The 27,491-nt window shown below is 59.8% G+C and overlaps 1 protein-coding gene across 9 annotated transcripts in view; it reads right to left on the reverse strand.

Moving 5' to 3' along the window:
- The window catches only part of PPP1R12B (protein phosphatase 1 regulatory subunit 12B), a 165,467-nt gene that overhangs the window by 83,866 nt on the left and 54,110 nt on the right, over nt 1-27,491 (reverse strand). For 4 of the 9 annotated variants that reach the window (XM_018060851.1, XM_018060853.1, XM_018060850.1 and 1 more), the window contains 7 exons: nt 26,835-26,914; nt 26,194-26,387; nt 24,348-24,460; nt 21,561-21,761; nt 20,250-20,332; nt 19,269-19,394; nt 12,750-12,929 (listed from right to left, as the gene is read on the reverse strand). In XM_018060851.1, the coding sequence (XP_017916340.1) occupies nt 12,750-12,929; nt 19,269-19,394; nt 20,250-20,332; nt 21,561-21,761; nt 24,348-24,460; nt 26,194-26,387; nt 26,835-26,914 (977 nt within the window). Of the gene's footprint in view, nt 1-12,749; nt 12,930-13,694; nt 13,721-15,259; nt 16,966-17,344; nt 18,616-19,268; nt 19,395-20,249; nt 20,333-21,560; nt 21,762-24,347; nt 24,461-26,193; nt 26,388-26,834; nt 26,915-27,491 lie in introns of those variants that run through there. The other 5 variants (XR_001919346.1, XR_001919344.1, XR_001919345.1 and 2 more) reach the window with 5 other exon arrangements.

Raw genomic sequence — 27,491 nt, forward strand, 5'->3', positions numbered from 1 at the left:
GCCATGAAGTGATGGGACCGGATGACATGATCTTAGTTTTTTGAATGCTGAGTTAAGCCAACTTGTTCACTCTCCTCTTTCACTTTCATCAAGAGGCTTTTTAGTTCGTCTTCACTTTCTGCCATAAGGGCGGCGTCATCTACGTATGTGAGGTTACTGATGTTTCTCAGTTCCCAAGGGGGGGGAGGGCAGGGTTCCCAAGGGCCATGCAGGTGGAGAGGGATGGTGCTCTGATGTGTTCTCAAGGGGAAGGGCAGATAGGACTCGAGGAGGCTTGGTCACTTCTAGGAAGAAGAAAAGAAGTCTTTGATTTTCATGTTCCTCAGCAGAGTGACATCTATTCAAGGCCTCTAACAAGGACAAAAATATATAAGAGCAAACAGACTTTGCCCACTCTTTCTTGCCTTTCAGAGTCAGAGGGAAGGGAGTGGTTTGGTTCATTTGCTTACACCCTCGTTCTGAAGAGAAATTGAGAACGCAAGGCAGTGCATACCTCCAGCATCACCCTGAACAGATGGAGACAAAATAGAGGGAAAGAAAACGAATGGCCAGGAAAACAACGGCGAGGGTTTCCCTGGTGGCTCAGGGGGAAAGAACCCGCCTGCCAAGGTAGAGGCACGGGCTTGATCCCTGACCCAGAAGATCGCGCACGCCGAGGAGCAACGAAGCCTGGGAGCCACAGGCGCTGAGCCCCGATCCCCTAGAGCCCTCTGCAGCTAGAGAGAGGGCTGGACGCAGCCACGCAGACGCAGCGCAGGCCAAGACAAGTAAAATTACACACACACACACACACACACACAGAGACACGCACACATGCACACACAGACACACACATGCACACAGACACACACAGACACACACAGACACACAGACACACACACACACAGACACACAGACACACAGACACACACAGACACACACAGACACACACACACACAGACACACACACACACACACACACACACACACACACACACACACACACACACACACACACACACACACACACACACACACACACACACACACACACACACACACACACACACACACACACACACACACACACACACACCCAGCGAGAGTCCTGGGCAGCCCCCGGCAGTCAGACTCCATGGTGTCAGGAAGGTCCCAAGAGAAAAGCCCGGAGGACGCAGAGGGGCCTGAGCAGCTGGTGGCGGGGGGCGGTCCCAGAGGAGAAGAGGAGCAGCCGGCAGGGGCAGGAGGGCTGCAGGAGCCAGAGGAGCGAGAGGACGCGGGGGACGGAAGACACAGGCTCCGGGGGCACAGCCAGAGTCGGCGGCGTAGGCGCGGGGTCGGCGGGGAAGCGGCAGGGCAGAGCCCCTGGCAGCAGGTCTCAGAGGGAAGAGGCGGCGTGAGGACAAGGTGCGTCAGCCCCGCCTCGAGAGTGGCACGGGGAGTGGGTGACGGGCGGCTGGCACGGGGGCTCCAGGCCAGACGGTGGCGACGCGCCCCTGGGCAGGCACCTTGACCCAGGCACATGAGGAGGCAGCCCTGCCATCCCCAGCGTGCTCGGGGCGCCCCTCCTCCACGTGCTTCTTCAGGGAGGAGCCGAGATCCCCCCCGGTCCCCAAGCTGTCACTACACTATCACAGGTCAGCAAAAGCACACGGGAGCCATGAGTCACGCTCTACTCCCCCTATTTTAAGGTCGGAAGACTAGGGTTTCTTCAGAGGAAACAAAATAAAAGTGAGGCTGCTCTACTGCCCAGCGTGAACAGGGAGCCTGAGGAAAAGCGTCTGAGGAAGAGCCAGAGGCAGCGGCTCGCCCAGGTGACTCCGGCAGCCAGCCCCAGCTCTTCAGAAAGAGGTGTCCCCCAGGCTCTGGGGCACCCCCGTGGGCGCCGTGCGCCTGCCGAAGACATCGCAGGCGGCTTCCAGGAGCCCTGCGAGCCCTTTGGCCTCAGACGGGACAGAGAGCTTCCAGTCTCTGTTCTCAGGACGGTTTCTCCCAGGCCACATACTCATGTCCTTCAAAATCAGAACGTCCAGAGCCCTAGGCCTGCGCCCACACTGCCAGCTCACGGCGCCCAGGGCCCAGTGGAGACTGGTGCCTCGGACGCTGCCCCGCAGGGTCAGAGCAGGGGGCAGTGACGTCCCAGAGGCCTGGCTCTGAGCCCTGGCTTTGCCACATACCAGCTCTATGACTGTGGGCAGGATCGCAGTCCACCTCCACTTTCTTATATGTACTAAGGAAAAGTACTACTCAGCTCACAGTTAGAAGGCTGAATGTGTCTGGGGGAACTGGTACATAGTAAGTGTTCACAAACATCAACCCCCTCGACCTGTCCAGGCCTTCCACGCCTGAAGGCAGCTTGGGTCCCCTCACTTCATGACCTTCTCTAGGTAGGTCATGTGTGGGACCACCCACCCTACACAACCCGCCTTCTTCTCCGAGCGCCTAATACACCCCCCGCCCCGACAGTCTGCTCCCTCACGGCCTCCGAGGCGGGCACCTGGCATCCCTGGTCTCGGGGCATGAAGCAGGCAGGGCTCTCATTTTAAACCCACGGCTCCCGGCACAGCAGTGAGTGTGTGGCTGACGGGACGGCCACCTCTGGTCTCCAAGCGGACCGGAGCTAAGTTAAAAGGCAACCTCGAGGTGCAGGGCCCGGGAGCCCTCCCCTGTGCCTGCCGCTCTTACCAGGAGAAGAGTCCACCCGCCTGGACACCCCCGGGAAGGAAGGACCCAAACACAGAGCAGCAAGGTCCCGGGGGCTGCCTTCCCAAGTCACCACGGTCACCACACGTGCCTCTGCTGCCCCCCGCTGGACACGGGGGTCACTGCACAGCAGCGCGCCGGCCCCCCCGCCACCACCACCCGCGTGCTGTGCGGAGATTGCGGCAGGACCAGCCCCCAGGGAGCTCCCGCGGCCGGACCAGCCTGAGCACTGGGCCACAGAGGCGCACGGGGAGCGGACCCTGACCTCAGCCGGGCCTGGGGGACAGAGCCAGCAGCGGGGTTGCTGTCAGGAACTCTCCCAGGAAGAACAGAACTTGGTTCAGCAGAGAAGGGGACAGTGGCCATCCCAGAACAAAGGGTCAGCGTGGACGTCAGACACACACGGGGACGTCTGGGCTTGCTACCTGCAACGTAAAGTCGGGCGACCACCAGAGACACACGGGGCAGGGGGACGGGAGGAGCAGGGAGGGAAGGGTCTGGCTCCCGGAGGCCGAGTCCAGAAGGTCCCACGGGCAGCGACTCCGTGGGCCAAACCGACGACCCAGCAGCAGAGCCTCCTGCACGGCCTGACCTGGTACCTTCCGAGTTCTGTCTGGAACCTGGTCCTCTGCGCACCCAAGACCACGAGGGCACGACTCACACACACGGGGAAACATTCACTGCCAAACAGTCTGATTGTCCAGGTTGTAGCAGGCGACTAGCTTCCACCCGGAGCTCAGTGCATCAGCCTCTTCACTGTGACTTCCTGTTCAAAGGCCAACTCGAGCGGTGCCTTACACCTTCACACACCCACACCAGCTTGTCTCTCTGAGGTAAGTATCTGACCTGTTTTATTTACTTAAAATATATGCTGCTGCTGCTGCTAAGTCACCTCAGTTGTGTCCGACTCTGTGCGACCCCATAAACGGCAGCCCACCAGGCTCCCCCGTCCCTGGGATTCTCTAGGCAAGAACACTGGAGTGGGTTGCCATTTCCTTCTCCAATGCGTGAAAGTGAAAAGTCAAAGTGAAGTCGCTCAGTCGTGTCCGACTCTTTGCGACCTCATGGACTGCAGCCTACCAGGCTCCTCCGTCCATGGGATTTTCCAGGCAGGAGTACTGGAGTGGGTGCCTCTGCCTTCTCCAAAATATACACTATGTGACGCTTAAGATGAAGCAACACATCCAGCACCTGAGCGCCACTGTCCACCGCGAGCACGCCGCCGCTGAGGCTCATCTCAGCAGGACACGCACGCTTCTACTTCCCCAAACGCCCAGCTGCCCCCTGCCACCCTGACCAGGCCCGGCGTCAGCACACAGGTTCACACACCCTGGGACAGGGGAGACGCCAGCAGAGGTGCACACGGGCTCTGGCCGCACTGCACCCGGCCCTCACCACTTCCAGCCCTCACCACTTCCAGCCCCAACCACAGCACCCGAGCAGCGAGCACGCCCGCCCGCCTCCAGAGGAACCGGAGCGGAGGGCGGACGGCGGAAAAGGCCCCGGCCGTCAGGGTCTCCAGCACACTCACCCGCCGCTCCCGCACTCAGGCCCCGCGCTCACGGGGGCCCGGGGTAGCACGCCAGCCGCCCACAAACCTGGAACAGCAAGATCCACTTCCCGCACCTCCCATTTCTGTAAATCCAGGGGCGGCAAGGACTCCACTGCCAGGTCAAGTCACGGAGGGGAGAGGTCGGGCACCCAGACACACCGCCACACACCTGGGCCCTGCAGTGGCGTTCCCGGAGCCTGCTCTTCAACAGACAGGTGGCCGCCCCTCTGCAGCCCTCCCGTAGTAAACACCAGAGCTCGTTTCGTGAGGTTGTTGCAAGCGACCATTTCCCTAACATGGGAAAATCACCTGGTATGGGGTGGGCACGGCTTGAGTGAAGGCCCAGCATTCCGGCCCCTCCCACCTCGCACTCACAGCTCTGAAAAAAGCAGCCCCTTATCAGGAGGAGATTAGCTGTGAACTCAGGGCTGATATGGGCCCGGCGCTGGCACTGCGCGGCTGGGAGCAGGGGCAGCAGCCCCGGGCCCTTCCGGACGCGCACGTCCCGTGGGGAGGGGGCGCTCTGGGAGCTCGGCTCCTGAACTAAGTGGTGCTGAGCAACCACGCCACAAGCGCCACTGTCTCTGGACCCGATGAGTGTGTGTCTCAGGAGCCGCGTTCAATAACAGAAAACAGCCGTTCCCTCCCAGGCCCCCGGGCTCACTGCGGCAGCCCTCGGCAGGCACTGCCCAGGCCTGCTTTTCCGCAGCTGCTGGGGGGCTGGACACCCTGTGCTATGTTTAGACAGCTTCCCGGAGCCAGGACGCATCACACCTCCACTGAAGCGCACCCCTCAACAGCTTTCCGTACATTAAGTTACGCGATCATCACCATAATCAAGTTTAAAACACTGGAATCACCTCCAAAAGAGACCCTACGCACGCTAGCAGCTCCTTCCCACTTGCACTGTTAAACCCAGACCGGCTGCGTCTCCCCCTGCGGCATCGGATGTGAGCTGGCGACAGCGGCAGGACCCCTGCTTCACCCTGGGGGGGAAGGGCGGGGCTGCCACGCGTGCTCCCCTTCAGCTGCAGACATCCCTCCACGGTCACTGGGAGGCGCCTGTGGACCCGGGCACCCTGTGCCTGTGCGGCACGTGGCCGGGCGGAGGTGCCCGAGTGACCGGGACCACACTCGGGCAGGTGCAGGGGCCACGGCAGCAAGGACAAGGTGGCTGATGGAGCTCGGGACACACGAGAGGCGCCCCCAGAACCAGTGACACTCGACACTGCACGGCAAGGCGTGTGCTTGGTGACCAAACGGTGCAGTCGGCCTCCTGACACGGAGGAAGCGGGTCACGCAGGTGTAGTCTTTAACCGCCGGTGAGTCAACGTGGCAACTCGCCACACAAGCAACCCAGCAACCCGCAGTGCGGCCAGAGGCGGGCATGGACCAACCGCTATCCAGCCTCGCAGGCAAAGGAAACACTCATTTCAGAGTAAAGCTCAGAGGCTGGAGGAGCTGGGAACCCCCTTCCAGAGTACCTCCCCGAGCTGACCACTGCCTCGTCTTCAGCATGGAGACTGAGATGAGTCAAACAGCTTTAAAAAACCATGACTCAGAGTTTAAATCTCTCACATTCCAAAAACGCGGCCAAATTAATCTGCTGACAGCTTCTCTCAGCGGAGTAACTGCGCAGCTTACTAAGACCCCGAGGAATTCAGGAAGGTCGACCCATGTGGTGTGCATGACTCGGCTGTAAACAGATCACGCAAAGCAAGTGCACGGGAGCTATTTGGGAAAGACAAATAATTTCAGTTCATGCAGAAAGAAACCATTTTGGTTATTTCTATAAGAAAAAAAAGTGCGCCAAGAAAAAGAAAGAATGTAAAATTCAGGGCTGGGGACTGTGGGGGGGCGGAGCTGGAGGAGACGCCGACCAAGAGGATCCCAGGCAGGCGCTCTAATATTAGAGCAGGGTGTTTACAGGGTTGCTAAGGAAAACCTGAGGCTGCGGGGATGCGCGGCAGCTGCTCCGGCCACACGCTCTCCCCACCGCGCCTCTGGTCCAGCAACCCTGCACAGTCCCACAGCCCCGGGGGCCTTCAGGCCTAGGAGCAGCCCCAGAACGGTGTGCAGGCCTGGAGGGCCATGAGGTGGAGACGGCTGTGCTCCCGTCACAGGTAGAGATGGACTGGCCCCGGTACGGAACCTTCTTTTTTTTTTTTTAAATCCAAAATAAGAAATGGTTAGGAAGTTCAACGGGGAGGAAAAGAGGCTTGAGACATGGCCCCCACCGCCCGCCTCAATGCTCTCGGGCCTCAACATTTCCACCTGCAACCTGGGGCCATAATCCCCCTTCCTTTCCACTGGGGAACAGGAGCGTGCCAGGCACAGGGGTGCTTTTCAGGGGAAAAAAAAGAAACTTTGTAAATCCAAGATTGTGCCCTTCTCAAAGGTAATAAACTTCCAGAGGTCCTGCCCTGAACTTATGCAACAGAATCATAAATTACCTAGACTCCTGCATATGGTGTCTGGAACCACTTAACTATTAAGGCTGCTCCTCAAGGACTGCGGCCTCTTCAAAGACACATCCTCACAGAGACCTGTCCACAGGGTTCGCCGGCCCTCCACCGCCATTACAGTAGTAACACTTCATCCCTCTACAACTCTGGAAAATACAGCAAAAAATAAGTTATCCCTCATCCCTGAGAAGAGCCCGGTGCTGGCCTTTCCCATGTGGTCACCACACGGCGTCGCAGCCGTGTCCTGGGCCAGCCCCCGCGCTGGCGCCCAGGGCCCTGTCTGCAGCTCAGGCTGAGCGCAGGGCCCCGCAGGGGACGGCTGCAGCTGCACCCACCGAGCCAGGGGGGCTGCTCAGAGGTGGGGAGCCGGTGCGCCGGGCACGGAGACCCAACCCCAGCTCGCACGCTGCGGTGACGCTGCAGAGGAGATGCTTCCCGAGACGACACTCCCCCTGGTTGGGTCCCGCTGTGACTGGTCTGAAGGCCCGTTGACCCGACACTGTCTCCAACGGGGCCCAAAAACATGGGCCCCAGGCCTCCAGTTCCCAGCAGGAGCCAGAGTGCCACTGCGAGGACCTGACTTCAGAGGAAGCTGCGCGTCAGGCGAGAGTGAGCACCCAGCATTTTTCCTCAGAAGGAAAATTCAGTTGTTTGCAAAACATGGGATTTGTTTCTCTTTCAGCCTGTGTTTGTCGGAAGGAGACACTGAATGGCTCTGACTCTGTAAAGGCTTGGACGGCGTGTTTCGTTTGGTCCAGTTGCTCCCCAGCTGCACATAGCGCAGCCCGCAGCCTTGAGAGCAGCAGCTCGGGCTTCTCGGCACAGACGCGCGGCGCCGCCAGCTCCTGCCCACCCCTCGGACACCGCAGTCTCCCAATTATCCCAGCGGGAGACCACTGGGGCTCCTGTGAAAATCACAAGGATTCCGTGGACGCGGAGAGTGGGGAAGGCTGCAGGTGCTCGCCCTCCCTGCCCTGAGGCTGGAGAGGGAGCCTGGTCACCGTCTGACCGCAGGTCAACAAGCTCACTTAGCCACAGAATACAGCTTCATCTAGACCCGCTCCACAGAAGACGCCTGGGCAAATGCCGCGTGGCCTTGCCTCCCCCAGCGTCAGGCAGTGACCTGTTCCTTGCGTGTCTCGTGTCCCCTCTACATCAGCGCCCACCGCCCATGACCAACCCCCAAAACTCGAGCCCGGCACCTCCCTGGGCAGCTGCCCTGCGCCTCCGACCCGCACTGTGCGGCCGGCCCGTCCACACGCCCGACCTCGGACCCGTAGCCTCTGGGCGGCCTGCTGGCCTCCTCAGGGACTCATGGGCCAGCTCTCCTGGGACAGCGGCTTCCGACACCTCCGCCAGGCGCACGACAGCCTCGCCGGGAGGCTGCCACATGCTCAAGCAGCACTACTGGACACGCGAGCGTGCAGCAGACCCTCCTGTCCCAAGAAGCGCCCCCGACCCTCACCTGACTGCTCTGCCTAAAGACCTGCCTTGAGTACCACCACTCACTTCCAGTTACCCTCACCAAGAATAAAATTCACACTTTATGGCAAGACAAGAATGACTCAGACCTAAAACAACTGCCTCTGTTCTCTGGCCCCCTCCCTCTACTATGCAGCGTGTCTGCCTTTCACACAGGCCAAGCCTCTGCCAGCAGAAATGCCTGCTCAACCACACGCAGCGGCGGCAGCAGCCCTGACAAGGCAGCCCCTCAGAGAGAGCCCTCCTCCCGGACGGAGCCATGAGGGTGAGCAGACCCGGGTCGTGCCGACCGCCAGTGAGGCGCCGTGGACGGGCACACGGCCTGTGTCCCAAACCTCACGGCACTGCTGAGCCAGGACCTCCAACGGGAGAGCCATCCTCGGGGCTTCCTGAGACGGTCCTCCAGGTCACACTCCTCCCGTGTGGCTCCAGTAAAATCCTGTGGGCTGACTGTGCTGACGTGACCCGTCGAAGCACAGCCTGCAGTTTCTGCCGGAGCTCGCAGACCCGGACCCCGCGCTGCGCGCGCCCTCACAGGACATGCCTGCCCCAGCGCTCGCAGCGTTCCCTGCGAGGGGGTCTCTGGAGGGGACAGCGGCATGGAAATGCCTCAGACCCCAGGCTGCACACGTGCTTCTTTTCGAGGTAGTTTCGAACGTGTCTGTGCCATCCTGGCCCCCAGACGTCCAGAGTGCACACTTGGTTTCTATGTTAAGATTCTTGGCTTGCGATTTCCAAACTGCATGCGTAGTAAGAATAGCCCAAAGGAGATTTTTCTGACGACAAAGACTACTGTAAGCACAGCAAGCTACACTCAGCATCTTGTAATAACGTGAAACGGAAAAGAGCCTGAAGAAGAAAATAACACACGTACGTATTCTTTAAAATTGTGAGAAAAAATTAAAAAGCGTTTTCCATCCCTGCCCAGGCCCCTGACGCTGTTCTGGAGCAGGGGCCAGGACCCAGGCAGCCCAGACGGGCTCCCGGTGAATGGTCTGAGCCCACTCAGGCCCACAGCCTGGCATCCTGCGTCCACACTGGGTGCCAAATCCACGCCCCCAGCCCCCAGGCCTCAGGCTGCCCCCGGCCACGCAGACCACTCTGGCTTTTGGGGTCTCCTCACGTCTGCCCCCTGGGAGCCTCCTTTCCTTTTTCCCCGCTCAGGTGCACTCTGCTACGCTGACCGGGGAACAGGGTCCTTGTGGGCCCACCTAGCACGCTGGGGAGCTGCCCCGAGGGGGCTCCTCGTCCTCTCCCGCCACGACCACGGCCCCCTCCGTGCCCCCTGCTCCCGTCTGCAGAGGGCCCCGACGGGTCGCCTCGTCCCCTCCCCCATTGCTCCTCCCTGTCCACTCAACACGCAATGCTAGACCAGAGCTCAAAAGACAGAGTTTTAAGAAATGTAAGTCAGACCAAGTTATTATTATTTCTTTTTTGGCTAAAATCTTCCATGGACAGACGACTAAGAAATTCTACGCTGAGGTATACACCCAAGAGAAATGAAAATATATACCTACACAGAAGCTTGTACCTGAATGTTTATAAACAGCCAAGAGGCAGGACCAATCCACATGCCCAGCAACTTACGAATGTCAAACAAGACGCAGAACAGCCACGCAATGGGGCAGGGCTCACCCCCCGGAAGAAGAAAGTCCCGACGCACGCCACAGCACGGGGAGCCTTGGAGACACCAGGCCGGGGAAAGAAGCTGGGGGGCGATGCTCCAGGTGGGGAGCTCCAGAGAGACAGAGGGCAGGAGCAGGGAGTGAAGCTCCAGGTGGGGGGCTCCAGAGAGGCAGAGGGCAGGAGCAGGGAGTTCGGAGAGCAGGGACCCGGGCCGAGAGCGAGGGGCTGGGTTCCTCTCGAGGCGATGAAGGCTCTAACGTGGACTGGTGATCCCACCTGGCGACCACCGCGCATCTCTGCAAGGTGTTCAGAACACTCTTCCTGAGGCCGACGACGGCTCTGAGAGCAAGCCCACACTACTCCTGGCTGTGGCCGCCCTCCCCTCGCAGCCCGGGCCTGCCCTGGGGCCTCAGCCTGGACCCTCCACACGTCAGTCTCCTCCAGGGTCTCTGGAGCACGGAGCGCCTCGCACACGGCCCCTCTGCAGGGCCTGCACGCGCTGCCTGGAGTGCGCAGCTCCCAACAGGGCGGGCCTCGCACTCCTGGCCTGACTTTCTCTGAGCCCCCCAGGAGTCCTCTGCAAGGCCTGTCGTAAGAACTCAGAGTATGTGTGAGACACCTCGGCTGCATCCTCTCACACGCGCTGCTCCTTGAGAAAATGCGCTGCATCGCATGCTGCGCGGGGTGCCAGGCTGCCGCTCTGTAAACACTGCGGCCTGCACGGACCTTCTGTAGCAAGCCCACGGTCCGCAGCAGGTTACCGCTCAGAGGCTACAAACTCCCAGCAGACGGCCGCCGTGTCCCCTGCTCTCCCTGCGGCTCCCAAGCAGGAACGGGGCAGCCTGCAGCCCCTGGCTCAGCCGTCCTTCAGGGCCCGCGGTCCCGACGGTGGATTTAACCCATTTCACTTGTCTCCACTCAGGAGCAGTTTTCAAAGGGAGTTTTTTTTTTCAGCAAATGAAAGATTACTTTTGCATTTAGTTTCTGGATGAAACTAACGGTATCTAAGTTCCATTTGAACTATGAGACACACGAACATTAAATGCTGAAGATTCGATCTATTAAGTTTCTGTTGGCTCTGCGCTCTGTCGGCCCAGAAGACAGAGCCTCCTCCAGTTTTGTGTAAAGAAATGGGAAGAGAAAGGGAGGGAGCGAAGAAGAAAAGCGCTCCCAGCCTCTCTCTCCCTCCGCCCCGCCCCATCCCAGCCTCTCTCTCCCTCCACCTCACCCCAGCCTCTCCCTCCTCTCCCTCCGCCTCGTCCCAGCTTCTCTCTCCCTCCGCCTCGCCCCAGAAGGCAGGCCTCTGAGCTCTCTTTTCAGAGCACCAGCACCGAGAGCGTGCGGCTCACTGTCTGAGACGACAAGGTGCTCGGACAGGCGACACGTGCACGCAGGTTCACAAAAGCAACACTCCTTCTTCCGGATATCCAAAATAAAATGAAGCCAAACTGGAACCTAAATTTCGCTAAGATTTCACTTCTTTTTATAGCCTTAAAAAAGGGATAATTATGGCTTCAGTCTGCAATTCCCAAATGGAATGCATTCTATTTTTCACCACTTCTTCAAGTGGGAGAAAATGGCCTGTCCATTTCGGTCGATGCTCCAAGGTCTCTCAGGCTTAGTTCAGTTCAGTCGCTCAGTCGCAGCGTCTGACTCTGCGACCCCACGGACTGCAGCACGCCAGGCTTCCCTGTCCTTCACCAACTCCCAGAGCTTACTCACACCCATGTTCATTGAGTCGGTGATGCCATCCAACCATCTCATCCTCTGTCGTCCCCTTCTCCTCCCGCCTTCAATCTTTCCCAGCATCAGGATCTTTTCAAATGAGTCAGTTCTTTGCATCAGGTGGCCAAAGTGTTGGAGTTTCAGCTTCAGCATCAGTCCTTCCAATGAATATTCAGGACAAATCTCCTTTAGGATGGACTGGTTGGATCTCCTTGCAGTCCAAGGGACTCTCAAGAGTCTTCTCCAACACCACAGGTCAAAAGCATCAATTCTTCGGTGCTCAGCTTTCTCTATAGTCCACCTCTCACATCCATACATGACCACTGGAAAAACCATAGCTTTGACTAGAGACACCTTTGTTGGCAAAGTCATGTCTCAGCTTTTTAACATGCTATCTACGTCTATCATCACTTTTCTTCCAAGGAGCAAGCATCTTTTAATCTCAAGGCTTCAGTGACCATCTGCAGGGATCTTAGAGCCAGAAAAATAAAGCCTGCCACTGTTTCCATTGTTTCCCCATCTATTTGCCATGAAGTGAGGGGACCAGATGCCATGACCGTAGTTTTCTGAATGTTGCGTTTTCAGGCAGCTTGTTCACTCTCCTCTTCACTTTCATCAGAGGCTCTCTAGTTCTTCTTCGCTTTCCGCCCTGAGTGTGGAGTCAGTTCTCTCAGCTCCTCCCTAAAGTCTCTGCGGTCAGCTCTCGGCTGCTCCCTCCACCCCTCCAGTGAGTCTACTGAACAGCCAGCCACTGGCCGCCGCCCATTCGTCACGCACTGTCCTCTGCCTTTTCTGACATGCTTCTCAAAGTAATCCCCACTGTACATCGAGCTCTGCTTCTCGGAGCCTTTTATCACATCCCTGCCCTCCTTTGCTGCCAGAGGTGGGCACGGGCCATGCAGTGTGGGACTGAGACCCTTCCCTGTGCTCAGGGGCTGCAGCGCCAGGGCAGACAGGGCCTGAGCGGGACCTCTCTCCCATGAGACAAGGAGACGGAAGACACGCCTGTATCCGTAACGGAAGAAGCGCGTACGTTAAATAATCAGAAGTAATTAAAATCTCCACCGAAAGTCTCTGAGAGACAGAGTACAAACCCAAGCCATAACAGAAAGCTCTGCTTCCAAGAAGCCTCTGAGCTGGGGACTCACTGTCGCCACCCGCCCCGCACCTCCTACCTCCTGCCTCAGCAGAGCCCACAGGGGGCAGGGGCCACACACCTCCTCCTCTGCCCGGCTTCCGCAGAGGGCTCAGGGCCAGGGGCGCAGAGCGGCGCGGCAGCTGGAGCCCCGCGGACAGTGCTGGGCGGGGGGCGGTTCGTGATCACACAGAGCGGGCTGCTGCAGGCGATGCCGTCGGCTCTCTCTGCCGTGGAGTCGGCCTGGGACCTGTGAGGGGTCCTAAAATCAAGAAGGACACAGCAGAAAGGGAACGGTCAGCACACAGACAACACGGCCCTGGGACCTGTGAGGGGTCCTGAAGCCAGGAAGGACACAGCAGAAAGGGAACAGTCAGCGCGCGCGCACAGACACAGACACACAGACACACAGACACACACACACACACACAGATACACACACAGACACACACACACACACACGAGACACACAGACACACACACACAGAGACAGACACAGACACACACAGACACACACAGAGACACAGAGACACAGACACACACAGAGACACACAGACACACAGAGACACAGACACACACAGAGACACACAGACAGAGACAGACACACAGACACACAGACACACAGAGACACACACAGACACACACAGACACACAGACACACACAGAGACACACACACACAGACACACAGAGACACACACACAGACACACAGAGACACACACACACACAGACACACACACAGACACAGACATACACACAGACAGACACAGAGACACACACACAGAGACAGACACACACACACACAGACACACACAGACACACAGAGACACAGACACACACACACAGAGACACACACACAGACACACACACAGAGACAGACACACACACACAGACACACACACGAGACACACACACAGACACACACCAGACACACACAGACACACACACGAGACACACACACAGACACACACACAGACACACACACGAGACACACACACACAGACACAGACACACACACAGACACAGAGCGCCGCCCTGGGACCTGTGAGGGGTCCTGAAGGCAGGAAGGACACAGCAGAAAGGGAACAGTCAGCGCACGTGCCCAGCACCGCCCTGGCAGAGGCAGAGCCTTGAGGAGGGCTCGCCCAGAGAATCCTCTTGCTCAGAATTTGTCTGTGGTTGGTCTGTTTTCTTAATTCTGAGCGCTTAAATCTTACAACAGTGATTATGCTTTCAATCTGACATCTTCTGCCTAAGGAGTTATGTTTCAGGAAAAAGGAAAAAAAAATTTTATTTGAGATACAAAAAAATTCCATTTAATCAACTAAGGCACACGTATCGACACACACGAGTGTGCTCTGACGCCTCCTGAGCGCCCCCAGGTCTCCACACCCACACACACGAGACGACACGGAGGCCACTTACACCGCCGCAGCCCCAGGCAGGGGGCCCCAAGGGGCCGCGGCCGACGCCAGGCGACCGTCTTCCCGGGTCGCCCAGACCCCCTAGGGAGCGCTCTGCGACCTCACCTGGCAGCGCGAGCGCTCTCTCTCCAGGGAGCCAGTGCCCGACTGCCCACAGTCACAACTGCAGGCAGGAGTGACCAAACAGAAACTGACGGGATCCTGCGTGCAGCCCTGAGACAGACTGCCCATGGGCAAGCTGTGCACTTACGCTCGTTTACATGAAAACAAGATCTTTGTTTCTTAACAAAGACTTCAGAGCAGCCATTGGCTCTGCACCCAAAAAGCCATCGCTTGTGACGTCACAGCTTGTTGCTGGGGTAACAGAGACCCAAAATTGATGCCCACAGAGACAGGGAAGCAATGGAAGTAATAAATGCTAAGAACCTGTTTTTTTTACCACTTACAACCACCACAAACGCTTTAAGTACCTATAAGCTCATTTTCAAATAATCACATTATAATAAGCTTGAAAGAATGATCAGATCATAAAACTATCAATACGGTACCTCAATACAAGGATAAAAATAGAGCAGTTCTGAACTGGTGTCTAAGAAACACACAAGCCGCTTCTCCAGAAGCAGTTAATAGCTCAAGAAAAAGGTGAGATTTCACATTCACTTTTTTTTTTAAAGTGAAGGCAAATAATTCCTCAGACTTCCACGATGTATACATCTCTGGGAAGCAGTAATAAAATTAACCAGAAACAAAGGGATAAAAATTTACAATCATCAGAACTTCACATGAAATTCTGCTTAGTTAATAACATGCTTCGATTTCTGCAATTTCATATGCTGGAGAAATGCCAAGGGTTTTATTTTGTCAAATTACAGAATATGACTTTTATTATTTTGAAGTGCATAATGTTACAGACTGCTGGGATGGAAGCAGAAACGCTCCGGGGCTCTGGAACCACCCGGGGCCAAGTGTAACCTCTTCCATCTCTCGTCCTCTAAGCGATAGTGATGACTGCGAGTGCAAGGTCCTGCGGGGACTGAACAGGACGGACCCGCTGCGCACTCGGGCTTCCCCGGTGGCTCACACAGTGAAGCGCCTGCCTGCAGTGCGGGAGACCCTGGCTCAGTCCCTGGCTCGGGAAGACCCCCTGGAGAAGGGCATGGCAACCCACTCCGGTATTCTTGCCTGGAGAACTCCGTGGATTGAGGAGCCTGGTGGGCTACAGTCCACGGGGTCGCAAGGAGTCGGACATGACTGAGCGACTTCACTTTGCTTTTGTATTGCTTTGCTTTGTGGAACACTTACTATGCCCAGAATAAAAGATAAACTCAGTGGAAACAAAAAAGTGAAAAGGAGCCCCGAAACCCACAGACCTAGGCTCAGCCCGCCTCTGCTCCTTCCAGCCTCGTGACCGCGGGCAGATGGCTGCGCTCTCGGCCTCAGTTTCCTCATCTATAAAGTGAGGCTGCCGCTCACACGCTGGAGGCCTCCTCTGGACCGAACAGGACACACCCACATCCATGCTCCTCACTCCAGGCCCCCGTGGCTCAGGGCAGCCATGTGCCCAGTTAAGAATCCACACGTGTCGAAGTCTCCCCGGCTGCTGGAGGGAGCCAGTGAGGCATAGACAGAAGGCTAGTGCCTCAAGGGAAAGTCTCAGTTCAGAGGCATTCCCTCTTGGCATACCACCCGTTTCCTCAGATGGCCTAGAATGCAGCCGTGATGGTGAGAGTTCTAGCAGCTACTCTGGAAGTGGAGGCCACGCTCTAACCACTGGGACTCGAGCCACGCGCCAGCCCCATCTTGGGGCCGTCCTGACTGAGAGGGAAAATGAAGACGCATCACCCCGGAGTCACTATTGCCGGGTGCACCGTGTGTGTGAGTGGACCAGGTCCTGATGTCACGCTGTTTGGCCCGAGCCCCGTGCCTGGTCCAGGGGAGGCTCAACACAGGGCAGCTGCTACGCCTCCTCCGCTCCCCCCGAGGCCACGCTCTGAGCTCTGGGAGCCTCTCTGCTTCAGCGTCGTTCCATGCGGGGACAACACGCCTGTCCCCACAGGCTAGCGCCCTGTGCAAACGCACCGTTGTGGGGCCTGGCGCGTGTGCACGAGGTCACACGGGGGCTGCAAGCAGCGCCCAGCAGCGGGCAGCACCGCGCCGGGAGGACAGCGTCAGGCGGCCCCAGCACAGGCGCAGGTGGCACCGCCCTCGCTGATGCTTCGCCGCCTGCGCCAGCTGCACGGACGGCAGCAGAGCGGCCCTGGCCACACCCGGGGAAGGGCTCTGACCACAGTCACACCAGCTACGGCTGCAGTGGAAGCTCTGCACCGCGTCACACGCCGCCCGCCAGGCTGCCGCTCGGACGGGCCGGACGCCAGGAAGACACAGCTGGGAAGAGACCACCAGCACCACGGCCTCCCCTGTGGCCCGAGCGCTTCCGAAGCAGGACCGAGCCTCCTGCGCACCGGGGTCTGAACGCCGTCCTCCAGAAAGAGGCACAGAAGAGGCCTGCTGAGCACCACAGAGACTGTAAGTGAAGGTGGGGCGGCTGTGACCTCCGACCTACCACACAGTCTGAGCCTGGACTCGCGGCCCTGGCTGCAGGGCTGCTGAGAAGTGAAAGTGGTCGTATTAAGCGGAAGCCTGAGCACCCCTCCACTGACAGGACAGGCGGCCTCGGGTGGCTGCTGCACCCACGCCGACGGCGCACCTCGGGCCAAGCTCGGCACGGCGCACCTGTGGGCCTGCGGGCGGCCCAGTGCTTACCTGCCATGGTGCACAGACCAGCAACGTGCCCTGCGGAGGGAGGCAGCACGAGTGGGCTGCGATGGGCTGCAAGGTGGAGACGGAGGGGCCACTATGCCCAGCGCAGGACGCACTGCAAAACGGCACACGGTCACTTCCTCCAGGACACGCGGTTCACCACCTGCCCAGCACCACCTCCCCACCCAGCTGGGCGCTTCACGCAAGTTGGGTGCAGGAAGAGGACAGGAGGGGAGGTGCAACAGAAGGAAGCAGAATGCGTGGACGCAGTGGGCCTGAGAGGGGAGACCGGAAACAGCCATCTCATTAGGAAAAAGCTCCGACAGCCCCCAAGACAGAAAGTCATGTGAGCCCAGAGGCCTCCCTGAGACAGAAGCACCACTGCAAAAGCTCAGAGGCGCTCTGGCGCAGCACGGAGAGAGGCCAGAGGCCCACGTCCACGCAGCAGCACCCGGGGCAGCGAAGCTCAGCTTCTCTGCTCCACCGAGACACACCTCAGCTGCAGCAGGCAATCATGTGAGTCCAAATTTATTTAAAAACTTGACCATAACAGCAACCCGGAGGTGTGAACAAAAGCGGTCAGGAAGACTTCTTGGGCAAAAGACGCATCTTACTGGGCTGTACAAAAGGAATTTCTGCCTAGAAAGGAAAACGGGAAGTTTCCGAGAGTTGGCATAGTCCAAGAACGACAAGTACCTACTCGCGCTTTCTGTCTGAAACAGCGACTGTGGATGATTCTTTCCTTTTGAAAGATCATAAAATAAGATTCGCTCTCAGACTCGCTCGCACAAGGAAGCGCGCTCCCGCCCTAGAGAAGCGGCCCTCCCCCACCCCAGCTCTCGGCTCACCAAGGCTGTGCAGACGGCATCTGCCCACCAAACGCCACTACCTCCATGCGTCCACGTCTCAGCCTACCACAGTGCCCCAGCAGGCAGGAACAGCAACCCCAGCCTCCCCTCCCCTTGGGCTAGGACGCCATTCTCCTTGAGAACTCTTCTCAGCCTTAGATCCAACCTAAGGAGCAGGAAAGCATCGACTCAGACTAAGGCCTCGGCCCATCTACTCGCGGTCACACGGGGGCTGCAGGCCTCGGCCCTGAAGACAGGCAGGCAGCAGCCCCAGCAACGCCAGGAGCGCAGAGGTGGCGGCGCGAGCCCTGGCGCCCCCTGAACCAGGCGGGCGCCCCCTGAACAGGGCGGGCGCCCCCTGAACAGGGCGGGCGCCCCCTGAACCGGGCGGGCGCCCCCTGAACCGGTCGGGAGCCCCCTGAACAGGGCGGCGCACTGTCCAAGCCGAGCCTCCTCTGACGGGACACGGAAACAGCCAACAGCAGCTCTCTGATTTCCGAGCAGTGCCCACGTTCTGATGTTAATTGGTTAATAAGATCCTTCCAATCAAATGAAAACAGTTTTTAACCCGAACACAGTCTGTGGCCAAAGCCTGTATCCCTCAGCCAACCAATCACCAAAACGCCCGATGATGAAGACTGTGGCACGAAGAGGCAGGTGGAGGGGTTAAGACAGTGGGCGTGAAGAGAGAATTCAGAAGAAGCCCCGAGAGTCAGACTCTTCCGCGTGAGCAGCAAAGTTTAAGCTGAAATATTAATTGTATCTTACAGCTTCAGGGTTCTGGCAAAGGCGCGCTGCTTGCTGGCTGGCACATGGCAAAGAAAGTGACTGCAGAAAGGGGCAGACAGATGAGAAAGGGGCAGGACGCCTGGGTACCTTCTCTGCACCTCACTCGCGACTTTCACATCTTGATGGATCTGAGGGCCATTAAAGTCATAAAGAAAAACAACAACTCAAGTCCCTGAATGAACAGGCTTCAGTGCAAGACTCTTAAAACTGTCCCCATCGCCCCTGAAACCCACTGGGCCCCCCCTGCCTCCCCGCTCCCCAGGTGAGACTCAAGTCCCTGAATGAACAGGCTTCAGTGCAAGACTCTTAAAACTGTCCCCATCGCCCCTGAAACCCGCTGGGCCCCCCTGCCTCCCTGCTCCCCAGGTGAGACTCAAGTCCCTGAATGAACAGGCTTCAGTACAAGACTCTTAAATTAAAACCTGTCCCCATCGCCCCTTACACCCGCTGGGCGCCCCCTGCCTCCCTGCTCCCCAGGTGAGACTGCAGACGAGGACGGGGCTTAAGTTCAGTCCCGCTCAGAGACTGCTGGAAGCCAAAAGTGGCTGCAGACAGCACAGGACTGAGAGGGTGGAGTATGTATTCAGATCTGTCTGTGGGGAGAAGCTGGAATTAGCTTACTCTAATTCAGTTAGGAAAAGAAATTAATTTTAATTTAAAATTACTTACGATGTTAATCCCAAGAAATCTAAAAGCAATTTATTTCTCAGTTCACTTTTGTGACAGTAATCAGATGCAGTCACTGCCCGTCTGTCTACAGCCAGAATGAGGGGGCGGGTACCTTTTCAGGAAGGTCGACACGTAGGTGGAGGGAGCGGCCGTCTGCGGGGCCTCGCTCCCCTTGGCTGCGTCCCTCCAGGGCTGCCGGGGCTGGGAGCCACTGCACACCAGGTTAGCAGCCGACTCTCTGCGGAGGCAACAGGCAGGGCTGCGCTGAGGCCGCTGCCTCGCCGTGCCGGGGAGCTCGGGAGGGGGCGTGCGGGACGCCCTCCCAGGGCCTGTCCGCAGACTCCCCTGCTCCCTGCGCAGATGGAGGGCCGGCAGCATCTCTGTCTGCCCGTTCACCCACTTCAGGGCCAGCCCGCCTCACTGGGGACCCAGGCCTCGCTCCCAGGGTCTGGAGCCTCTTGAAGGAGCGGTCGCTTTGCTCCTCGTTTAGAAAGGCTGGCGAGTCAGCCTAGGGCAGGTCACTCCAAGCAAGCAGAGCAGGAGTGGGGATGGACAGTAGGAGCGTCCAGGAGCAGCAGCCCCTTGGCTCACAGCGGGGTGCACACCCAGAAGAGGCTCACCCCCAGCTGGCAACCTGGGGCCTCTGCCTCCCCAGGTCCCCCAGCAGCCCTCCCCAGGTGGGGACTGTGGGCAAGTGGAGGCCGCTCCAGCAGGCCCCGGAGGACCAGGCCTCCGCACCGCCAGCAGGCTGCAGGCGGCGCCTGGGCCGTGGGGGGCAGGATCGCGCCTTGAGGAGCCGGCTCCAACCCGCGGGCGGGCAGCTCTGAGACGCGGCGTAGGTCACAGTTTCCACGCTCATCTTAATTAACGTGGACGTACAAACTAGAAGTTGCTCGACTCCATTCCATAACAAGGTCTCCAGTGCTGCCCACGGGGCAGGCCTGTGTGAGACCCGCGTGGACACTGAGCCCCTTTCACAGAGCCTGCTGTGCACAAACACAAGCCCCCGGGCGGGGCGGGGGTCCCATGCTGGACTGAGGACCTGAGGGGGTGGGGCTGGGGGTCCCAGACAGGGGCCGGGGCACGACGGTACCTGTTCTCCTTCTCTTCAAGGTCGCTAGTGCTGCCCGGCCTCCGCAGCCCCAGTGAACTCGAGGAGCTTCTGGCTTCTCTCTCCTGCAAAGTCGAAGCAAGTAAAGCGTAGAGAAAGCCCGCCCGGCCCACCGGGGCGGCAAGGCAGAGCCGCACACCGCGCGAGCTACTCCCAGACCCAGCACCGAAGAGCTCCACACCCGCACGAGCTACTCCCAGACCCAACTCCGAAGAGCTCCACACCCGCGCGAGCTACTCCCAGACCCAACTCCGAAGAGCTCCACACCCGTGCGAGCTACTCCCAGACCCAGCACCGAAGAGCTCCACACCCGCGCGAGCTACTCCCAGACTCAACACCAAAGAGCTCCACACCCGCGCGAGCTACTCCCAGACCCAACTCCGAAGAGCTCCACACCCGCGCGAGCTACTCCCAGACCCAACTCCGAAGAGCTCCACACCCGCGCGAGCTACTCCCAGACCCAACACCGACTCCCGCTCGAGCGGTATCAACAAAGGCTTGTTCCCAGCTCTCCTCCGTCAGACGCCAACACGTAGGGAGGGGATTCTCTTGGGGAAAGCTGGGATGACCAAAAAGGGAACAGCAGCAGTCCCACCAAAGGGGGACCTCTGAGAAGCTAGAGACAAGCTGTGCTCTGACGTTCTCCACCTTGAAAGGCAGCCACAGGCTCAGCAGGCGTGCTGACACCCTGGCCCGAGCGTCTCTGGAAACACAGGGCCGAGTGAGGGGGCTGTGTTTGGAGGAGACCCGGCCACTCAGGCAAGCCGCCAGCACGCCCCATGGAACCCGGACCATCTCAGGATCAGAACCCGTGGCTCCTGGTGAGCAGTGGGTGAGGGCTCAGCCCCCAGGACACCCGCCAGTCAGGGAGGCGCACGCAGAAGCTTGCTTTCTAAGTGCTCAGATGCCCAAGCTTCACTAGGCTCGAAAGCCCAGCTAAGGAACTCTGCTTCCGCACACCACGAGGAAGAGCCACCACCACTGGGTCAGAGCACGCGTTAGGCCGAGTCCTCGGGGAGGACGGAAGGGAAGGATGAGCGTTAGGCCGAGTCCGAGCCTGCACGCTCGCACGCTCCTGCCCTCGGGGAGGACGGAGGGGAAGGATGAGCAGAAGGCAGGCCAAAAGGAAAAGGGGTTTTCTTTCTTGGACAACTAAGTCATCGCAAGCGAACAGCTACCTGACGACCAACACGCCTGCCTCCTTTTAAAAGCTCCGTGCTTCCAGAGCCAGACCAGGCACTAGAAACTGTCTGTGCGTCCCCGAGGCTGAGCTGCCGCCTAGAGACACCGCACCTTTTCTCTGCTGTCCGTCAGCGTGGAGATGCGGGGGCTGGAGGCCGAGCGGTGGACAGACGCGCCCCGGTCCCGCAGGGCCTCCCTGGCCCCGGCGGCCTCACTCAGCACATTCTGGCTGCCGGTCTTCCTGAGGCCCAGCCTCCACGAACATGGAGACTCGTCCCTGGTCTCTTCCGGCTTGCTGAAGAGGCTGGAGGGCTACGAGGGAAGGGGCACCGGAGGTGAGGTCCCGACGGCTCCTCCCACCCCTGGCCGAGCGGCGAGGGCAACGTGAGGAGAGCGGGGGGCCCAGAGCAGGCCAGGCACCACGGGCACCCCCCAGCAGCCCTCAGCCGTCGCAGGGCGCCCACCCAACAGAGAACCCACCAGCAGGGGAGTGCTGACATGGGGCCGGGGGACAGCAGCCCGCCCCGCTCCACACCTCCCCCGCCCACCTGTGAACCTGGCCGAGAGCTGACCCTCTTGCAACACACGGACCCTGAGGAACACAGACGGGCCCCGGCCCTGTCACGCGGCTGCGGTGAGCTGACTTAAGGCAACCCTGACACAAACTGCAGGCCCCTCCCCCCAAACTCTAGCTGCTTATTTCAAGAAAGCAGCTTCTCTGACACAGGCGGCAGCTCTAAGCATTTCAGATTTCAAGACGCAGCAAAATCAAAAAGAAAAAAGTGGCAGAAGCTACACGGCTGCCAGGCTTTAAATCCTGCCAAGAGAGCAGCTTTCGAAAATGAATCACCACTCTCATTGCCATCATTTCATTAAAGAGTAATGCCAGCGTTGGGAAGAGAGGCTCACGGAAAGCTTACACTGTCCTTAAGCACCTCATCCCCACACACCACACAGCGCATCCCAGACCGGAGTCAGCCGGAGCCAGGCTGAGGCACGGCCGGCCTGGGTACCGCCAGCCACCGCCTCCCTGGCCGCGGGGGCCCTGCCGGAGCACCGCCCTCGCTCCAGAACCCGACCGGCTCCGCTGCTGGCACAGCGGGAACGCAGCAGAAGCCTCACGCCGTGCTGAGATCTGCTCTTCCGTGCACCCCCTCTCCTAGGGGCTCTGCAGAAGCACCCTGTGGGCCCTTTAAGAGCCGTCCAAACACCCCCAGCATCTTCTGAGCAAAGTGGCATGGGTGTGTGTTGGTGGCTTTCCTAACCCAGTCCTTTTCCTCCTAAAGAGCGGCTGCTCTGGTCACATTTTCCTCCTAAAGAGCGGCTGCTCTGGTCACACTCCTCACGACGGAGTGAGGGCCACGTCCTGCCGCTGCCACCCAACGGCTCACAGCAGCGCCCGGGGAACGCGGGGCGGCCGAGCCTCTGCCTCCTGGTCCCCACGAGGACACCAGAGGCCCACTGCACACGTGGGCAGCGCCGAGGGGCCAGCAAGTGAGGGAGCGCCCACAGAAGCACCTCAGCCGCAGCGCAAGCGGCTCCCCCGCGGCGAGCCTCCAGTGGACGAGGCCGGGAGGCTGCCGGCCCTCAGCCCCTCGAGCTCTGCCCTCCCGCCAGCAGCTGCACAGACCTCACTCATGGGGGGAGAGTGAAGACACGCGTGTTTGTCGCAGTGCCCAGGCTGCGCCCTGGCCGGCCTCTGCCCAGCCCGACCGTGACCCGTGTGCCCCAACCTCAGACTCAGGGACAACAGGCCGCGGCAGCACTCCCCTGGTCCCAGGCTGCTGGCGCTGGAGCCTGGCCACCAGCACGCGGCGGCCATAAGTTCTTTAAAACACACTGCGGGCAAGTCAGGAACGCCCTGCTTGTGTCCACCCCCCAGACCCACGTCCTGACGCCCGGACACCCAGGTGACAGCATCCGGAGACCAGGGGGTCATCTGAGCGCCAGGAGGAGAGCCCTCACCGTGGACGGAACCTGCCAGCCTCCGGCCGGTGGGACACAGGCCTCGACGTGCAAGCCACCCTGTCTCTGCCCCGTCACGGCAGCCTGAGCACGCCGTGGCGGGGGCGTGTGGAGGCGCAGCACGTGATGTGATGAGCACTCGGCCACGGCAGAGCCACGAGAGGGGTGGACCAGGGCCACCCGTGGCAACACCAACAGGCCGGGAGATGGTCGGCCTGCGTGCAGTCAGAGAGACACGTATCCCAACACCACTTGTGTGTGGAATCGGAACAAAAAAAAAACGATTTTACAAAACAGACTCACAGAAAATAGACTCATGATTACCACAGGAGAAGGGGCAAGGGATGAACGGAGAATCTGAGATTAACATATAAACTCACGGTCACCGCAGGAGAAGGGGGCGAGGGATGAACGGAGAATCGGGATTAACGTATAAACTCACGGTCACCGCAGGAGAAGGGGGCGAGGGATGAACGGAGAATTGGGATTAACATATAAACTCACGGTCACCGCAGGAGAAGGGGGCGAGGGATGAATGGAGAATTGGGATTAACATAGATACACTACTACGCATAAACCTGGAGAAGGGCATGGCAACCCGGTCCAGGGTTCTTGCCTGGGAATCCCATGGACAGAGGAGCCTGGCGGGCTGCAGTCAGACTCAAGTCAGCAACTGAACAACGAAAGTATATGAAACAACAAGGACCTGCTGTGTAACCCTGGCGCCCGCTGCTCAATACTTGGTAACGATCTATAACGGAAAAAGTCTGGAAAAAATATACACAAGGTGTGACAGTCACCTTGCTGCACAGCTGAAACGCAGCTGTGAGTCAGCTGGACTCGAGCAAGAAGGCAGGCGCGAGTGCGTCTCTAAGGCCTTTACGCCTGCCTGCTACCGCAACGGGGGCACGCCCAGCTTAACCGCACACTCACTCTCCTGGCTGCAGAGGCGGGGACGGCGCTCTGCGGCGCTGCGGGGGTCCGCTCCGCGACGCTGCTCCTGCAGTCAGAGCTGGGACGGCTGGGGACGGCGCCCGGCCCGCCACCTGGGGTGAGAGAAGCAACAGGTGCGTTAGGAAGCCGTCTGGGGGTCTGCTCTGTTCTGACACGAAAGATCTACCCATCATCACACAGACCGCCAGGGCCCAGGAAGGCTTAGACTCCGACCACGACGACAGCTCCGGCAAGCCCTGCCTCTTAGGAGAAAACAGGCGCAAGTGAGATTCTGTCCCGACAACAACTCCCACAGGAAGGCCGGACAGCCTTCTCCTCACTACAGGTCACACACGCCGTTCATCAGTCAGTGCAGGTAGAGCCCGCTCTGGGGGCTGGGCAGAAAAAGCCAGAGAAAGTACGAGACGGACCTTGCTTCCTCGGCAATCAGAAAAAGGAAAGGTGAGACGCAGAACAATCACGGTGACAACACGAGGTCCCACACGCCCAGTGCCGAGCGTGTGGGCTCAGAGAGGAGTCGCCCTCCGAGGGTGGAAACGCGGGGAGGCTGCGGGGCGGGGCGGCGGCGGGGCGGGGCGGGGCCGTGGCAGGGGGCGGGGCCGGGGCGTGGCGTGGCGGGGCGGGGGCGTGGCGTGGCGGGGCGGGGGCGTGGCGTGGCGGGGCGGGGCCGCGGCGGGGCGGGGCCGCGGCCGCGGCGGGGCGGGGCCGCGGCGGGGCGGGGCGTGGCGTGACGGGGGCGGGGCCGTGGCGGGGCGGGGCCGCGGCGGGGGGCGTGGCGTGGCGTGGCGGGGGCGTGGCAGGGCGGGGCAGCCAGCAGGGGAAGAGCCCTCCTGGGGGCGTGGTGGTGACGCAAGATGGAGGCTCCCTTCTGGGGTGTCGGCAGAAACCCGTCTGCTTGTGCCCGGGGCTGCTGCGCCTCTGGCCCCTGGACTCCCAAGGCCCAGCCCCGCGACCCCGCGAGGCAGTCTTCCTGGGCAGAGACGTTCAGACTGCCCTGAGTATTCACACTGACCACATGAGCTGTCCCAGGGCCGACCCAGTGAGGCTATACCCTGGGTGTGCCCTCCGCCCCCGACACACTGGCTCCAGGCCTGACCCCTGACCGTCTGTGGCCCCTGGGGCTGGGCATGCCCCCCCACCCCCACACTGACTCCAGGATTGACCTGTGACCGTCTGTGGCCCCTGGCCTGGGTGTGCCCCCACCCCAACACCGACCCCAGGCCAGTCTTGGACAAGGGCAGTACTCCCCTGAAACGGCAGATATCACGTCAGTAAAGGAGACCCCTCACAGAGCGGGTGCCAGGGACAGGCAGGCTCCGGGGGGACGCACACTTGACTCTCAGCCAAGGCGGGCCCGCCCCCTCACTGAAAACCCTGCCTCTTCTCCGGACGCCTCTGGAGGGGAACATGTGGTGACCGCAGGCCCCGGCCTGTGCAGTCTGAGCTCACCACGAGCCCCGTTATCCAGCAGGGCCACTGCCACAGGCAGACCCACCCAGCAAAACCCAGATCTGCCAGGCGTCCCCTGCCCGCGAGTGGAGACCCCGGGCTACCCCAGAGCCTGGCGTCCCCTGCCCACGAGTGGAGACCCCGGGCTAACCCGGAGCCTGGTGGTCCGACTGAGCTCAGCACCCCACTCTCACTGCACAGGAAACTGAAGACCCTTGACACGACGCGCACCATTAAGAGTCAGCAAGGTAACCAGGACTGTGCTCCTCCTTCCATCCCCCCAGCAACTGAAGGGGCTTCACATGATGAGAAGGGAGAAGAAAGTGATCTGGGGCCCCTGTTTGGGAATCAGTCCCCCCGGGCCGGCTCCACCTGCCTTCTGACACGCGGCGGCCCCCCATGCTCTGCGGACGGACGGCCTCAGGGTCCCCCGCCTCCTTCTCGGCCTCTGACTCCGAGGCCTCGTCCTCCCCCTCATCCTCCTCGGAGCTGGAGCTGCTGGACTCTTTGCTCTCCTCCTCTGCTCGCTGGGACTTGGGCGTCTCCTCCTCACAGAGCATCTTCTCTTTGCTAAAGTACAGACGACAATCTGAGTAACTCAGAGAGGAGAAACCGCTTTCTGAGCTCGCTGTGGAGCTGGTAGAGGGGGACAAGCCTAGGAACCTCTGTGTCGAAGCGGTAACAGGAACGCACACACGCTCCCTCGGGTCCGTCCGGTGTCCGACCTGAGAGCGTGGCGTGATCTGCACTCAGGAAAACGGGGTACATCTCCTCGTGGTGAACGAGGCGAACAGTTCTAGCAAGTCGTCTAACAGACGTTTCCTGACACACACAGGGTCTCCATCACGCCACAAAGTGGGCACACGCTCCCCACTCACAGGCCCCACGGCCATGCCATCCACCTCCTCGCCCGTCGAGTGTACCCCCTCGCTTAGAGACCACCTGGCTACACTCAGACGCCAGTCTCCTCACCGCATGGACTCTCAAGCCAAGTCTGCCACAGGCAGACCATCTTACTTCTTGAAGAGTCTACTGTGCAGCTCGCTGTTCAGGTCTGATTCGATGAGCTTATCCCGTGTCTCTTTTTCACTTCGAAGCTGGAAATCAAGAAAAGAGGAAAGGGAAGACACTGACTACCGGGAAGGAATCAGCAGTGACGAGAACTCCAGCGGCCCCCCCCCCCCCCCCCCCCCCCCCGCTGCACCAGCCCCAGAGGGGAGGTGGGGGCGGGCAGGGGACACAGCAGGGGGTCTGCTCGGAAGAGGCCGGCAGAGGAAAGCCCTCAGCCAGTGAGAAGAGGAAAGCCATGGCGCCAGAGCTTCGGCGCCACCCGCCTCCTGAGCATCCGAGCCTCATCGCCCCCAAACCTCACTCCGAAGGGCCAAACGCCAGAAGCGCCTGTGAGAGAACGCTCTACGGTCCCGAAGCTGAATTAAGTTGGCAAGGCTTCTACAGAGAAACCGGTGCCAAATGGGAAATCAGCCCTTAGGAAAACCTGCCCAGTACTTAGACACACACCCCAGACAACATGCGTTTATATCCACGGACCCGAGTTATGGAGGCAAAGGCAGGCACCACTCCCAGTGAACCCGCCCTTCTGAACCCGCCCTTCTGAACCCGCCCTTCTGAACCCGAGCTGCGGCCTGCAGAGGGGAGCTCAGCAAAGTGAGGGCG

This window comes from Capra hircus, chromosome 16, assembly GCF_001704415.2.
Source record: "Capra hircus breed San Clemente chromosome 16, ASM170441v1, whole genome shotgun sequence".
Lineage (NCBI taxonomy): Eukaryota > Metazoa > Chordata > Mammalia > Artiodactyla > Bovidae > Capra > Capra hircus.